Source organism: Archocentrus centrarchus, chromosome 23 (assembly GCF_007364275.1).
Source record: "Archocentrus centrarchus isolate MPI-CPG fArcCen1 chromosome 23, fArcCen1, whole genome shotgun sequence".
In the NCBI taxonomy this organism is placed as follows: Eukaryota; Metazoa; Chordata; class Actinopteri; order Cichliformes; family Cichlidae; genus Archocentrus; species Archocentrus centrarchus.
In genome coordinates, this window is record NC_044368.1 from 23,141,643 (window position 1) to 23,159,061 (window position 17,419).

The following is a 17,419-nucleotide window of genomic DNA, read 5'->3' on the forward strand; positions in this document are numbered from 1 at the left end:
TGAGAACCTACACAGACAAGGGTTGAAATGTTTTTGGCAATGCATTTGACAATTCTTAGGCCAATCAGGCCTCATCCAGTGAAAATCATGAGACAGTCATTGAAGAGAGGAGGCAGGTTGTAACAGGCCAAGTCTGTTTCAGATGGAGCAGACGATGCCTTAAACACTCCTGCTGATGATATTCAAGATGCCACGCAGACACAACCACATCATGAAGATGGCAAATATGATGATGATGATGATGTGATCTGCAAACCAGATTATACCCCATCCTGTGATGAGTCCTCTAATCCATAAAATGGTAAGTGGACTGGTTCTTATATAGTGCTTTTCTACTCTAGCTGAGCACTTAAAGCACTTTATACAGCATGTTTGCATTTACCCATTCATACAAGCACTTCCTTCTACAGCTAAGTGCTTACTAGCTAACATTCACACACACTCATACAGTTGCGTTGGAGAGCAACTTGGAGTTCAGTATCTTGCCCAAGGATACTTTGGCATACAGACTGGAGCAGCCAGGAATGGAACCACCAGCCCTCTGATTAGTAGAGGACCTGCTCTACCTCCTGAGTCACAGCCACCACCATGAAGACAAAATGAAAGCAGCCTAATCATAGAAATAAATCCATGCTAAAGTGCTTAAGCATGATGAGTTCCTGAAACTGAATGCAGGTTACTTCACTAGCATCAGACCAGGCAAAAAAGTTGGAGAGCTGACTGCATGATTTGCAGGCTCTCCAGTTTAGCAGTGAAGGCAAAATCCATTTGGAGCCGTCCTTCACGGAGGACTCCACGTGGGAAGCACTGCCACAGAGGACAAATGTTTCCAAGTGCTCTGCCCATCAAGGAGACAAAGTTCCAGGATCTCCAGTCAATGAAACATCTCATGCCCATGTTGACTGCCATCACTTCTTTGACAATTTGCTGCATCAAAAGGCATCAGTCAAGAACCCAGCAAAGAGCTGGAGGGAGAAGATGCACATTTCTCCTCATAATTATGTTTAGTTAGTTTGTTAGTTATGGTAAATGGACTAGTTCTTATATAGCGCTTTTCTACTCAGTCAGAGCACTCAAAGCGCTTATACAACACGTTTTTTACATTTACCCATGCACACCCATTCATACAAGCACTTCCATGTTTGCTAAGCTAAGTGCTTTTTAATTATATAACATCCACACACATTCACACTCCGACGGAACGGTCGGAGAGCAACTTGGGGTTAAGTATCTTGCCCAAGGATACATTGGCATGTAGCCTGGAGTAGCCAGGAATCGAACCCCTGACCTTCTGATCAGTAGGTGACCTGCTCTACCTACTGAGCTACAGCTTAATGGTTGACAGAGTTGAACATTTAAAATTGCTTAAGTCGCAAAGGCATGATAAAAAAATTTGCCTAAGTCGTTTATTCCTCTTATGGTACATAATTGCCAGGCATTGTAATTAGTATACCAAACGTCATCTATTGTCATAACCTTTTTGAGTGAAATTATTAATAAATATCATATTTTCAATATTTAGTTCAGTTTTTGTGTTTCCTGAAAAACCTGAAAAAAAACGACTTTACGGTCATTATTTTAACAAGGTGACGATATGAAATCTGTGGAGCATAAAGTCAACCTTTGTCCACTTGGGGGCAGCATTGTCAAGGAAACATTTCAGCATGAGTTCTGCTTTTCTCTGGGGAAATAAACTGAAACTCAAAGTGATGTCCGCATCTCTTTATCTGTAAAAGACAAAGAGCAAAGATTTGTTTTTAAATGATCAATTTTAATGTCTCGTATAAAAAAAATACCAGCTTGGTCAAGACTAAAGTAGCTGACAGACTTCAGTGAGTTCTGCAAAAACCTCCTCCACCAGGGGGCAGTGTTTGATTTAAAGGCCTGCTGTTGTTCTTTTGACTGGATATTTTGTAGCTACTTTATTTCCTCAGGAAGCTTTGGCTTTCCCCCTGGACTGTTACTGTAAATGAAAATGTATTTTCACTGATTTGCCAAGTTAAATCTTTTAACTAGGCAAATCAACACTGGACACTTGCTGCACCATCTTATGGCATGAAATGGTATTACACCAAAGCGTGGCCTTGCTCTAGTTAAGACAAGCTTAGTATCTCTTCAGCACATTGAACAGATGTTTTGGACATGGAAAAAACACAGCAGCTTTGTAAGATTTTAAATTCCTTTTCCACAACATCCATTCTTCTGAAGCCACATTTCAAAAAGAGAAAAAGAAGCCGACACAGGATGAAAAGAGCACGCACAGCCCAACTTACAGGTTGTTTTTGAATTTAATTGGACAGTAATTACAGGATATACATAGTGTTTCATTGAAACAACAGTGTAACACTGGTGGACAAAGCCCTCCTTGGGTCAAGAGCTGGTTGGCATACTCTCAAAGATGTGCAGAAACAACATTTTGCTGATCGGTGTTTGTGTTCAGGGCCATAAAGGAAAAGAAGACTGCTTCCACATGTAACAGTTCTTTAAAGAGAATTTCAGTCAGTCTTAACGGAGAAGCTCCGGTATGTTGGAGCATATTCAGTATTAACCGGACCTTGGGATTCATTTTTGTTTTCCAGCTCCAATGCAATATTGTACAAAAAAAAAAAAGCATATTTACAGTTAACTCAATAGATATATATACACATATATATATGTACACATACAATATTATATAAATATAGTAAAATAGATTAAATTACACTGATTTTACGGTCTTCCATAAATAGATGACAACATTTTGGTGACGTGTGAATGTTGGAAGCACAGTGTGCTGTCTACGACAGGCTCTCCACTCGGCTGCAAACGAGCCGAGTTCTCTTGTCATTATTTAGTTGTGGTTGTTCAAGAGCGCAACCTGACTTATTCTACTGCAAGTTTAACAGGCATTAACAACCACAGTATGTGGTCAAAATTCAAAGTATTCTCCCACAAAGAAAAAAATTTCAAGTTTCCCACCACCAACCCCCCCCCTGGGGGGGAGGAAGTGGAACTGGGAGGCTCGCAGGCCGGGCCTTCTTAAAGCAGTAGTGTTGTCACTGTGCGGACCTTCAGCAGGTTATAAAGACTAAATACAGTTTCAGGAGAGTCCTCATGCGAGAACCTCTGCAGCGCCCAGTGCTGGGTTTGGAAAGGCAGGTTCTGTTGAATGATGCGCACGTTTTACAAGGAGAGCTGACATTATTAGCGAGGCTGCAGAGACTCGGTTCAAATACTGAAATAAGCTGTGCTGCCTGTGAAAACTGACAAGTGTGCTGAACTGTAGGTGCTTTCCACTATACAAATATGCTTTACAAACACATTTTTGGCAAAGTAAAATAATGAAAGAATGAAATTTTTGGAAGGAACATAATCACCCTTGAGAAAGTCCAACTTTCAAGTCTGTTGCCACTTGTCAGGCGTTGGGAGATTCACATGCTTTTTTCAGCAGGATCTGTAGTTGCTGAGCTCGGAGGTCACAGTCGCAGCGTACCTGAGCGTAAGCTCCATTTTGAACTCTATGACTATTTCATCTCTGGCACCTTAAACTAATTTTGCTCTCAGCTGTACCTTTAGTAACTATTAAAAAAACAAAACAATCAAAGCCACATACTTCAAACAAACAAAACATGAATAAAAACGAGCAAAAATGACTGAAATAATTACAATAAAAAGAGAAAAAAATGAAAGTAAATCACCGCCGTCGTGGTTTATCACACCAAACTGTACAAAGTTCAGATACATTCACTTGGAATGGCATGGTCCATCGCTCAGTAAGTCAAAGCTGAGCACAGTGAGTCCTTGTGTTTTCTTTGTTTACAATACATTTTGATGTTGGTTGCAAGGGTGGAGAAGTCCAGCGCTAACAGCCAGCAGTACGCAGCAGGAGAGCCGGAGATTTAGTGTCCGTTGTCGTTTATGGGGGCGTTCTCGACCCAGTCCAGGATGATGAGGGTCATGCTGCCGATCATGACCAGGATACCGCACACCAGGAAGCCGGTTGCCTGGAGAGGAAAACAAGTTCACAATTAGCTGATATGTTCATTCAGACCAAGTTAAATGAAAACTGTCAGATTTTAAAAACAAGTGTACGGTTCCTGAACTGTTCACTCCATCAAACTCCTTCTTACCCCGAGCTTTTGCACAGACATCATGGGCTCCTTCTTGACAAGTCTGATGTAGAAAGCTGAAGGCAGGATGAAGATGAGCATGGCAGCAGCAGAAGAGCCTGACAGAGACAAGACATTTAGCATTTTAGTCACAGACCTTTCTTTTAGCATTGCTCTTTAGGACAACCTTATATGCAGATACTCACCTATAAAGCCAAAGATGTCTCTGATGGTGGGGACTAAAATAACCAGGGTGTTGGTGCCAGCCAGCAGGACTACAGTGATGACGGTGTGACGGATCCAGCTGAAATCCTTATTGGGACACAGGAGATGGTTGATAGAGGTACGAATCTGCACAAAGAGAGACAGAGAGAGGTTATTTCACATGACCTATTATTTGTAATAACTCATATTCTAAAATCTCAGTGATTTCTTTCACACTTACGGGGAAGAGGACAACAGGGACAGTAAGGGTGACGGCGGTCAGCACGGCCAGACGGACAATCAGCAGGACCACATCGAACTTGTAGACCTTGGTGTAAGTGTGCAGCAGCTCATCGCCCACATTTTCTGTACAGAAAGACAGCAGACACCCTCCATTTGAGTCACAGCCGAGAACGTCTTTACCTGAACTGTTATCAGGGTTAAAGTCGCCTAATCTAGAGCATTATACACAGAACACAACTAACGATTGTAACGTGAAAACAATGGGCTTCATGAAAAATCTAAATTTGCAAAACACACTTTGCAAGTTATAACTTGTATATTTCTTATATTTGAGCAATTGAGCAACTGCTATGATGAAATTTTGCCTCCAAACTCTGTCTAAATTCTCTGGGGCCTTCTGTAGTAGTATCTTGAAGTATCAAAACAGGTTAAGCAAACAGTATTTCACAATGTCTGCTTTTTCCGGCTCAAACTGGCACTACCACTGACACCACACTGTTGGTGGTAGTGCACACTCTCTCTTGTATAACTGCTATTAAATTCCAGGAACATTTCTGGGCAGCCTATCAGTTGTTTTTGCCATGATACGCAGGAACACAAACATACTGGCACGCCGCGCAGCTGCATAAGGTGGGCTTTTTCACAGTCTTGCGTAACAAGCCTCGAATGCTGCTTGGCCTGGAAGCTTCTCTTTAGACAATAGAGCCCATTTAAGACATTAACTGCCTCAAGAAACTAAATTCAGTTTTATTTTGGGGACGACACATGCCGCCATAAATTCAGTGTACATATTTAAAAATGAGTTGTCTTCACTCACCGTTAAAGGTCAGGTATCCGAAGAGGGCGGCCAGCAGGTACATGATGAACATGGCCAGGAAGGAGACGTTGGCAACGCCCTGCATCTTTTTGCGGGAACGGCTGTTAAACAGAGAGCGGAGATGTTTTTGATTAGGCAGGAGACCAAAACGTATTTTAAAGCCTAAACTGTGGTTTGTATTTCAGAGAGAAGTGAACGGATGGCAGAGGATACTCACTCTTTGAGCTCGTCGTACATGGGGAGGATGGCGGGGTGGCACACAAAGGCGAAGGTAATAATGGGGACAGCATAGACGGTCTGGGAGGGGAGAGAAATAAAGTGAATTTACAGCTAAACAGTAGAAATAATTTCATCAGGTTCATTTCAGTTCTACAAATGTGCTGGGTCTTAAAGGCATTTACCTTCGAGTTGATGACAAAGTATTTGGGCCTGCAGGCGTCCTCATCAGTTGAATTGTCGGCGTGTGAGACGTTCAGGCCAAGGCTCACGGTTTGGTTGTGACTTGGGAGAGGGCATGGGATCTGGAACTTTTTGATGATCACCTTGAAGGACCAGAGAGCAATTTTCATATTTTAACTTCTTGTAAAAGGCCATCAAAACAAAGACTAGACTTGGACCAGACTGTGTTCCAGTATTTTATGGCACTTTTTTAACTTTTTTTTTTTTTTTTAAACAAAGGAATCCTCTTTTGTGTAGGAGGAAGGGATTTCACTGCTCTGACTCAAACCGAACTGGCAAAAGAAGCAAATTTGCCCCAGGATGTGTGACGATACACGAGCCTGAGGAAAGGTGGGTCATACTCACCACAATCAGAAAAAAGACCATGCACAGCAGCGACAGACCACTGGTGTAACCAAGGTAACCTGGAAGAAAAACACAGACCTCAGTGATGAGTCGTGTCGTAACTCTGAGCTGTTAACTTTTTAAAGCCTATGAATCTTGCATGCGCTAGTGCGTCACTGACGTCTAACCCAGCCCTGTTTAAAAATCCACACACTAATACACACACACACACACTAATACACACACACACACACTAATACACACACACACACACACACACACACACACACACACACACACACACACACACACACACACAGCCACTTTCCTTACCTAAGTTCCTGAGCAGCGACAGTGGCAGGATAACGCAAAGACTAACCAGCAGCACAAGGTAGTCACCGTTGGTGTACCATTCACTGAAATACAAGACAGAACACGTTAGTGACGTTAGTATGTTAGTGACATAGATCATTAGTGAATCATCATGTCAGTAAAGATCTGTGTTAAAGGGGCAGCCCACCATTATTGATCATCATTATTAACATGAATTTTGGAATTATACTAGTGTAGCATTATGTAATTATATTGTTTTGTATCTCGTGTAGCGAAAGGCGATTCTACTGTAAAATTGTCTTTCTTATGTAACATTTTTCCCATTTATTCTCATGTAATTTTAATTATGGAACAACTTCAAAGATGCCAAGTGGAAATGTAATACATGCTATGTTGAGTTAGGTTTTCTTACAAGCTTTCTGGTGTGTTTCACGTGTGTGTATCTTGCATATGAAGCAGCTTTGATCGTGTCAGCGAGCCAGACACAAACTGATTAACCAGCACCACAAGTAAACTAATTAGCTCAGCGGTGCTGGAAAAAAAAAAAAAAAAATCGCACTGAATCCACGTTTCTGTCAGACTTTTTCTCAGATCCTCTGCAGCTTTAGGCCTGATCAAACCTCTCAGCCGCCGCTCTGACACATCTTGTCGAGCATCTGCAGGCTAGCTGACAAGAACTAGCCTCCGCAAGGATGACTGCATAGCTCACAGGAATACGATGTAACAAAGTGGCACTGAGGAGGCGAACTACATCAATTTTTTAAACTCAAAGCCGGGTCGCGGTGAGCTCATTCCCTGCGCTCCAGTCTCGATGTGGCACCGGCTGCACTTTCTAAAAGGGCTCTTTGAGGGGCCGCTCAGAGAGACTGAACACTGCCCGTCCCTTTAAAACGGCCAGACAGTCCTCCTACACACAAACACACACACACACACACACTCCATCCCGGTTCTGCTCCAAGCAGAGAGACAAAGACACCACTTCACCTTCTCCAACACTCAGCGCTTGAAAAACAACTGGCAGCCATTTTACTTAATGTGTTCACCTCAAGTGCTTCTCTCGGGCATTCCTGCTCTCTTTCATTCCTTCTGGCAGGTTTTATTTTTATGACAACACCTCATATTTGTAGTCCTAGTACAACCATCAAATACTCCTATCGGGATGAGTAAACTAGCCTGTATTGGCATTTAGTCTCCATCTTTGGCTGCTTGACAAATGGTCTGGTGGTTAGAGCTGAAGTACTACCAAAATCAAAATTGGTCGATCTTTGGACTCATCTGTCCTCTGATTTCTTGGAAATAAATCCAGAACCTTCAGGTTCATGAAACTGAATTTGTTAACAATATGTGTATCAGTAAGCAGCCTGTTTCAGCAGTTCTTCTATCAGCTATTTACAGTTGTTTCTTAACTCATTTATGTCAGTAAAAACCTGTGAGCTGCACCCCTTCACGCGCACACAGCTTGTGTTTGTTTATAATAAAACTCCACACGGTGCCTTTAAAGAGCTCATGTCACTGTGTGTTGTTGGAAAGGTGTGTACAGACATGCAGCTATTTCCAATTTTTCCAGACCTGCGCTCGTGTGGAAGCTACTGAAATATTTAAGTCACTCACTCGTCGCTGGCTCCTGTGAAAGCCGATATAACAGTGGGCAGCTCGTATTTCACGATGTAGAGGTAGCTTGACATGGCTGTTGGGGCAAAGAAAAAACAAAAACAATGGCAGTTAGCACGCGGTAAAGCAGGAAGCTCCACTATAAAAACACTAATATTTGGCAAAAGGCTCAGATGTTCCAAAGAAAAGAATCGCAACATGCTTGTAAAATGACTCAAGGTTTTACTGGAAACTACTTCCAAAAAAACACAAGCTGGTTTCCATCAGCAAAGAGCCCCCCCCAATCCTCTCATTTCAGACACAGAGAAGCAGTGTTTTAACTTGTTGAGTAAGCACACATTGGATCAATTACAGTTACGCAATATTCATAAAATGGTTTTTGGCGTCTTCTAACCTCCAATGTTCTGCATGGTGATGGAGAGGGAGGCTGCGAGTTTCCCCGGCGTCCCGAAGGCTTTGTAACCCAGCTGCTCGTATACCAGCGCTCCTTCGAACAGAAGAAATACACAAAGAGTTTTAGATTTAGAATAAAAAAAAAAAAACACTAAGAAGCATTTGGGGATGTTTGTCTGATAGACTTACCCCCTTCATTGGCTGTCTTCAGCAGCAAATGCACAGAATACAAGGAAAATATGGCGACAGCCACGAGGAGAATCCTGTAAACAGACAAGAGGGATGTTTAGCTGTGTGTTGACTTGCAACCAGGATACAATTAGGAGGGAAAAAAGCAGCAAAATCAATGAGGAAATGGTCGGGATCAAGGTTGAAGTAGGGATTTAAAGGCCGTTCAAATGACAAATGTATTTTCCTGACTGGCAAACAAACACATTGACATTTTGCTAACATGAAGGTCACATGTTGGAACTCCTGATGATGTCTCACTACCATCCACTCCTGCAATGACTCAGGATTCTCGTGTCTTTTGGGAGAATTTGGCATGAGGATGATTTCTGCTTCTACTGCAAAGTGTCAGCAGCTTTAGTGTTTCCTTTGAGACTTCAGTGTGTGCAGGTTTGCAATCTGCCTTGTCAAAAAAAATAAAAATAAAGCACCATTTTCTTTCATTTGTCAGCCTGAGCAGAAAAGACCTTGAAGGCAGAATCAGTCTCTATGTTCTTTGAGTCACAAGCAGCATCAGCAGGGCTGCAAAGGACGAAAGGTTTCCCTGTACAGGATCCTCCTAATGCCCCTGGGATGTTGCAGAGGCAGCACTGTACACTCTGTGTTATTAATAGTTCAGGTGAAAATAAATCTCTTGGCCTTTTGAGACTTGTCTTTCATAAATGCAACGTTCAGCTTTCTATCCAGCTGCTTCGGTGTCCGCTCGCCCGCCTGCCTACGACACCCTTCATCTTTCTCATCTCTTTACACACAGCAACTTAGCAAATACACGCTTTGGGATTTTTTGGGGGGAGTCTGTTGGTTTTGCAATGGCTTGATTGGCTGTAATAGTGCCAGACAGCAATTCAAAAGATAACCTCAGAGAAATAAAGAGCAGACAGAACTCCTGGCAGCTATGTCACCTACGTAGTAGCTATTAGGTAATTGTAATCCCCAGCTTCATGCAGATGTTGGGATCAGACTGGTCAGCTGCAGGCTCTGCTTCATTCATGATCGCCTGTGACCGTACGATATCTCTCTGTTTACGTAACTCGTGCCTAAAGCAGCAGGATTAGCTCGACTTAGCCGCTTCTCCTGCCACTCCCTTTTGTTTGTTGACATTGTTTGTGTGACTCCCAGAGATCTTGAGTACTATGAGTGGATATTTTCTTGTAGCACCCTACTCTGAAAAGAAACTTTATTTTACTTATTTTTACCTAATAATCTGATTTTTCCTCAGTTGGTTTCTGCCTCCTGAAATCTTAAGGTTGCATCTCAAATATGGTAAGCTGACTGGGGATCAGCTCTGCAGATGGTGACAGTGCAAGTAAGAAATGTGGGTTAAAGGATGAAATCCGACAGCCCACTGACAGAAAACAACATCAACCTGTCCGTTAACGAGCCGGCAACGTGCTGAATAACCAGCAGGGGGCATTGTCACAGGGAACACTTTTATCCAGCAAATCCAGGATGAGTACTTCAGCTGAGGAACAGCTGAAGAATTGTAAACTTTCAATCTCAGGGTCAAGCAGCTGCATAGAGGACACACAAACACACTGCTGGTGGGAAAAGGTGCTGCGCAGAGATGCTGCAGAGCACGTCCTACGACATCAATCCAACAGACAAAGCCATACCTGCCTGTGCCTGCCTAAGCTGAATGTGGATTGTGAAATAACTCACCTGTGTTGAGTCATGCTTTTTCATTTACTTTGCATCCTAACCTCTTGACTCCATTGTTAGTTAAAGGCGTGCCTTTATTTGATATATTTTTTTTTTTTTGCATTGGTCACCCAGAAGGCAGATGCCTAGCCTGCTTGAATAGGTGTTAGTAAGTAAATGCTTACACAAATAGGGCGATGCCAGTGTTGGCCATGGCATAGGACAGACCGAGGATGCCGCTGCCCATGATGGCGTTGCCCAGGTTGAAGACGGACATCCCAAAGGATGCAGTGCCCTGGTGCTGAGGAAAAAAAACACAGGACTGTCAGAGTCAGGAAAAGATGAGACATTATATTTTTGGTTATGTGGTTAAAAAGAAAATGTGTTGGAGGAAAAGAGAAGTTCTTACATATTCAGTCTCATACTTCTTCTTGCACGGTTTATTTTCAGGGAGGAAGTTTTGGCTCTCTGGATCTGAATCAGGGTATTGGCTTTATGAGAAAAGAGAAGAAATGAGAGATATTTATATAAAGTGTACACCATGTGCAGTTTTCAGTGCATAAGTATATGTTTTTATCACTATACTATGTGTGAAACGAGCCGTACCCGACCAGCGGCACCTTCTTTGGGTAGGGATAGTCACTGCCGTTGGAGCTGCTGTCATCTTCTCCAGCAGTGCTGATATTTTGCATCTCAGTTTTAGCTCCTGCCTGCGACATTTTAGAGCTAAAAAACAAACAAAACAGGTAGATTCTTAATTAACTGTACTATCATATTTCTGTATGCTGCACCATTCCCATTAAAAAAAAAAAAAAAAAAGCCCAGCCCCTTTTTTTTTTATTTCTAGCTGTGCGCGTTCACGTTGCCTTCAGAATAATCAATATTATAGTGGTCTGGCGCTCGCCGCAGCGTTACTCATGAGATCACGTGACTTTGCTTCAGCGACGGAGGATGTAAGTGAGGAAGAGTGGAGGGAGGAGGGGTGACGCACCGGCAGTGGAAAAATACCAGACCGGCATCACCCCAACGCTCCCATAAATGCTGAATGACAAAAAAAAAGAAAAAAAAAGTCGCAGTAAACGCTGATTTTGCGCACAAATGCGAAACTTTGCGCACATTCCGCCCTCAAAAAGTGGTTTAAAAATATATTTTTTTGACATCACATTTTTAGAATTGGCAATGAATGAAAATGAGGCGACATTAAAACAAAACTTCATCCCTACATTTGGCATCATGATATATTACAATTCTTTGCTGACTGTTAGGCACATGTAGATCCAGATAGAGCCATAAAGGCGCAGTGACACATCCATTTAATGTCTTATTTCCTCGACCGGCTCCACTAGAAACAATGACACGTGTTGTCTCTTTGTGGGCATGGCTCTCCCATTTTTTTGCGCAGCGGCTGTGGCTCACCGGCCTTCTTATCTTTAAAGCCTTTGCAAATTACACACAGACACTTTTCTATGTTTTCCATTTCACACAGAGCGTGTTTGTGATGTGTGTGTGTGGCAGTGCCAAGCCCGCGTCCTCGGGTCACCTCCTAAAACACGTCCGGCACTGCAGCATCACTGCCAAACGGACACTCCATTATTTATTTATTTGGCTCAGGGCTGACCCAATAAGAGAAAACGCCTCAAGAGTCTCAGACAATGACATTTTACGACTCTTTAGTAAGAGATCAGCACACGCACTGTGGCAGGAAATCACTCTGATTCACACTAATTAGCCACCGAGAGTCGATAAAAGATGCGATTTTTATTAAATCGGATTTTAAAATTAAAAAAAAGATAGAAAATGTTCTAATGACGTTGAAACACAAAGGAAAGTGTAAAATCTGTTCAATCTTGATGTAAAAACGAGAAAATTTTGATTTTTTTTTTTCACAGACCGCCCACATTCCGCCAATTTTCCCCTGAGCGTAAATGAGAATGTCGGCTTTCTTACCTTTCGAAGATGTCTCAGGACGCCGGAAAAAATCCTTCGAGTAAGAAGAAGAAAACAAAACGCGTCCAAACGGTTTCTTTACACAGATCAGCCGGTCCTTGAGAATACTTAGAGGTTATATATAGATTAAAAATTTGAATGAATGAAGGGGCCTACTAGCAGACAGGAGATGATTTTTTTTTAAAGATACAGAAACAGATCAAGTAACAAAAAGAAGAGATTCTCTTAAGATAATCAAACCCCAAAAAGAATTTCGATTTATTGACAATTTTAATCTAATTCCAGAAAATGCGGTGCGCTCGGAAACCCTGCTCTGCCAGTGAGAAGCTGAGACGACGTCCCCGTTTTATAGACCGACAACGTTGCATCAGCCGAGAGGGCGGAGACGTTCCTACGGCGGAGAGCAGTGACGTGGTTTGTATACAAACAGTCCTAGAAACGTCCCCCCCCCGGAAACCCACAGACTCTCTTTAATATATTTACAATAGCTGTTATAAAGTCAAACCACGTGAAAACTACAATAGTACCATATGAAACAAAAGATTTGAAACATCTAAAATCAGTGGATCATTAATCTTCATTATGCTTTGTTTAAAAAGAAAAACTGTGTAAACATACAGTATGTTCCCATTTCACTATTTTAATTACTTTTATTTTATAATTTCCAAGTACCTGGTGGAACCTGCAGCATTACACAAGAAGTCAGTGTTCCCATGACTTTGTTTTTCTTTTTTTTCCTGGATTGGGATTGCTCTGCTGTGAAAACAGAACGAGGGCACTTGGCCTCACTGAACCCCACAGATACACCGTGGAGCCGCTTATGCGGTTTTATTGAAGGTAAAGCGAAGGCTCAGAGCGGCCTGGACGAGTGTCAGTCCAGATCAGGGGTTGAGAGGAGCTTCAAAGCAGACCTCCCCATCTGAAGGAGATTACAGACAAACACTGTCATGTGACGGCGGTCATCCTGATCCTCATTCAGCTGCTGGCTCATCTCGCCAGGTCAAGTATGTGTGTCTGTGTATGTGTGTGTGTCTGTGTGAAATCTTCCACAGCTCTGGTTTCCAGTTTATTATTACTGCTGGGGTGACTGAGAACAGTACAGTGTGTGGGCTGCCAGCAGCTTCATGAACTGGCGTTTGAGTCCACATATCTGACAGACAGAACATTACATTCGGATGCAAGTGTTGCAACAACTCACTGCTTCTATTATACTGACACCTCTGATAATGACTATTGTAATGCCATGATCGTAACTTTGCTTTCATTGTAGCCACAATCACTCCTATCATACTCGTATTAAGCTACTACTAAACTACATCCACTACTACTAGCTGTTGACTGCCTGCATTACTATTACTATTAATTGTTCTTGTGTTACTTCTATTAATGTTACTATATCTGCCATTAATTAATAATTCTACTAATGCTGCTAATGCTACTTCTAAAACTACTAAAAGAATCAACATTTTGGTAGTTGTACCACTATAAGTTATTTTTAAATAAAAGGTAATAGTCCAAATAGAAGTTGTATGAGAAGTGCAAAGCAGTACTGTGTACTGTGTTCACTACTGCTACTACTACTACTACCTACTTGTAGATAGCTTGTACTGGTAATACTACTACCAGGTGCTGCACTTTGTGTACCATAACTGCTACCACTGAGTAGAACATGCTCACTACTACAGTATTATCATTACTCTTACATGCACTGGATTTTTCTCTTGTTTAAACTGTATAAAGGTCAAAGTTCGTGCATAATTAGGGACACGGTCAGAGTTTTGTTTGGATTTTCCCCCTCTAGCTGAATGGATTTGTTTTCCCTCACTCAGCTTGGTTTGGTCCCTTCACAGCAGTAACCTCGCTTGTTGATCGAGTTGGGGCGTTGGGAGTGACTTCCTCATGTCACCAATCCCATAATAACCCGATGCTTAAGTACACAAACCACACCAGGATGCCTTGTGCCTCAGTATGCCACTCCACTGGCTTTTTAGCATTCGCTGATGTCTTGGAGATGAAAACTGACTGTACTGTACCTAACCTGCCACTTTGGCTAGAAATCCACATGCACTGCAGGTGGGGTGCGGACCACATATCAGTTACTATGAGATCTACTACCTGCATCAATGGTAGTAATCTTTGTATTAGTACTACTTCTACCAGAGTAATTTTGTTTGTACTGCTAATAAATGTACTAATTCTTGTGCAAGAACTAATTTTCCTGTCAGATTTTTTTTTAACCACTTTTTCTACTACAAAAAGGTAGTAGTAGTAATAGGTTGTAAAAAGTAGAAAGTCCAAATAGAAGCCGTGCAAGAAGTATATGTACTACTTGCAGCCTACTTTTGCAACTAATGCACTGGCTATTTTTACTTCTGCCACCTAATAGACCATTTGTACAGCTAATATTACTTGTAAAACTACCTGCTACAATCTAGTAGTCAACTTGTAATATCACTACCACCTCTTGCACTTTACTTATTTATTACTTTAACTACTACCACATAGTATAGTTAGAACACAGAACACAGCAGTATACCACTGCATGTACTGGACCTCCTAATATTACTTCTACCACCCGACTCATTTTACTTTTAATATTACTTTTAAAACTGCTTACTACAGCCTCTTGTGTGGTATTTCTCATTTACACTCAGTTGATTCCTTGTAGTCCTAATACTATTCTTAAAACTACTGTTACTTGTACTACTACTGAAATAATACCAGAGGTAGGATTCTATAAAGTAGTGTGACAGCCACCAGTTGTGAAACTTCTAACAAGTGGTGCAAAAGCTACTCCCTGGATTTCTATTAATACTTACAGTACTGCAATGACTGTTGTGGATATTAACCATCACAGTGAGTTTGACCTCTGCTGGGAGTTGTCTGTGGTTACTTGTCCTCCTGTTACAGTGGAATCAGAGGCCAACTTCAGGGTTTCATGCTTAAATGTCTTTACTGGACTTTATTCATTCAAGAAGCTCATTTCATCAGTGAATTACAAAAAGACACGTTGGCTGTAGTACCTATGAACAATAAGGAATAAGCAAGTGCAGTGTGAAATCAGTGTTATGAATCTGCCTCAGCTGGAGGGGAAATGATAGAAGCTCCACATAAAGAGATCTTTCTTCTCCAACACATTATGCAACGCTATTATCTCTTTACTCCCTGAACTGCTCTACAGTATGTTCACGGCCTCACATTCACTTTGGCTTTGTGATCTTGTGACACAAGTTCGAATTACACACATTCCACTTGTGATGAGAGTGAACCGATTTCCAGCTTGATGAGGCACGATGGATTGGAATAAAAACAACACGAGAAAGCTGCAGAGAAAGTGATTATCTGAAGCCATATTTTCACCAAAGAAGGTGACGGTGGCGGAGCGGCGGCTCTGTGCACACAGCAGACAGTGACGGTGGAGAGTTTCACTAGTTGCTGTGCTAACATACCTGTTAACACTTCCTTGTTCCACCGTGAGAATTAATCTGATATTCAGTATTTGCTCCGTGTGATGTTTCTCCCAGGTCGTTCGCGCCCCATCTGTCATGACCCTGCGTCCCACCAGTGGGGTGCGCCCCACAGTTTGAGAAACACTGGTTTAAATGAAGGGGGTAGCTATGACATCAGCCATTGGTTTGTGAAGTCATGCTTTGAAGTCTCGAGTTAAGCGTTTTTGCCACTGCTGTCCTGGATCCTTTTTTTATGAAACTTCGAATGACCACAATTTACAAAAAAAATATACTGTTTTATTCAGTGTGACCTTAAAGGCCATAAACTCAAGAAAATGTTTGCAGGGGTCAAGTTTGACGGCTATGTTCACATAGACTTCTGCAGGGCCGCAAGTCTTTTAGGCTGCAAATATCGCCTCCTGGTGGCCATTAAAAATATGCAGGTTTATAGCATTTCTGCAATAATGTCACTTTTCATGCCCAGACACTACGTCCATTTTTCATGCTGTCTACTCAGTCCCAATATGTGCCCACATTCAAATGTTTAATATTACAACATTAAAAAACATATTTACAGTCTGCCCATCAAGTTGGCTAGCATTAGCCGATGACTTAGAACTCCACCCTTTTATCTGTATAAGGTTAGCATGTATTAAAAAGTTACTGTCGTTAGCTTAGCCAATTGCAAATTAAAAATTATTCATAGCTTTCTGAATTATTCAAAAGAAACTAAACTTCAATTTTAAGCAGTTTTCAACACAAACAAAGGTTAAGCTAGGTTCTGAATGATGTAAAATTTTGAGTGCAACCCCTACAAGGGGGCCGAGCGTACATGCAATGAAAGTGACTGAATTTGAAGAGAGGCCAGGTAAAATGGCTGCTGTGTTACATGCTGTTGCCTGACTTCATTCCATGACTTGTCATTATATTATCATCACTCATCTAATAAAAGATATAGAGAGAATCGAATGTGTACAGCACGTTTCCTGGCGTAACCCATTGAGCGAAAGAAACAGTGAACAAATAATCATGCTTTTAGTGTAAAGGCGAGACGTTCATGAATGAAAGAACACTTCTGTTGATGCTCTCACTCACTATTCTTCATAATCCATCATTCTCTCCCTGTCGCCCACATGCACACATTTGCATTCCTCTGCTCTCAGTCAAACAAGAATAAGATTGTGTGTGGCTCTCTGTGTGAGCCTTTGTTTGGGGCTTTGGCTTGACCCTGCAGCTCTAAGACGATCAGGAACCTGAAGTGGGGCAGAGGTGCAGCAAGAAGGGGACCCCCCCCAACAAAGACCAAAAGGAAAACGTATCCACAGAAGATCTGCTATGGTGTGGGTGAGTCCAGTAGAGTAGGTCCTGACAGGGGCGTAGGAATGAGTTTCCTATTGGGGGGGACACATATCGGAAACCTGACAGATCCATAAATACTCTAAGCAAAGCATAAAAAAATGCTATTTGATCTTTTACTTTCTTCTTTTTCAAATGTTTCTTGGAAAAATAGTGTTGTGTACACCTATATTATTGCGTGTATAATTTATATATGTATATGTTTTATAATCATAGGACGTGGGCAAACTGGCTTGAGCACAGATAAATGTTACCAATGCATAGATAATTCTTACCAGTGCATAGTTACTAATGCACAGATAATTCTTACCAGTGCTTAGATAATTGTT

The 17,419-nt window shown here is 41.8% G+C and overlaps 1 protein-coding gene across 1 annotated transcript; it reads right to left on the bottom strand.

The window, feature by feature from the left end:
* Window positions 1–2,269: 2,269 nt before the first annotated feature.
* slc38a2 (solute carrier family 38 member 2) lies at window positions 2,270–12,600 on the bottom strand. Its single transcript, XM_030719761.1, has 16 exons — window positions 12,286–12,600; window positions 10,945–11,064; window positions 10,748–10,829; window positions 10,524–10,639; window positions 8,662–8,735; window positions 8,474–8,566; window positions 8,080–8,155; window positions 6,469–6,551; window positions 6,157–6,215; window positions 5,754–5,894; window positions 5,570–5,649; window positions 5,353–5,453; window positions 4,534–4,658; window positions 4,295–4,439; window positions 4,110–4,207; window positions 2,270–3,983 (listed from the first exon to the last, which is right to left on the bottom strand). Exons 2-16 carry the CDS (start codon window positions 11,055–11,057, stop codon window positions 3,879–3,881), a joined length of 1,491 nt encoding a protein of 496 aa, XP_030575621.1. The 5' UTR covers window positions 11,058–11,064; window positions 12,286–12,600; the 3' UTR covers window positions 2,270–3,878.
* Window positions 12,601–17,419: the final 4,819 nt, after the last annotated feature.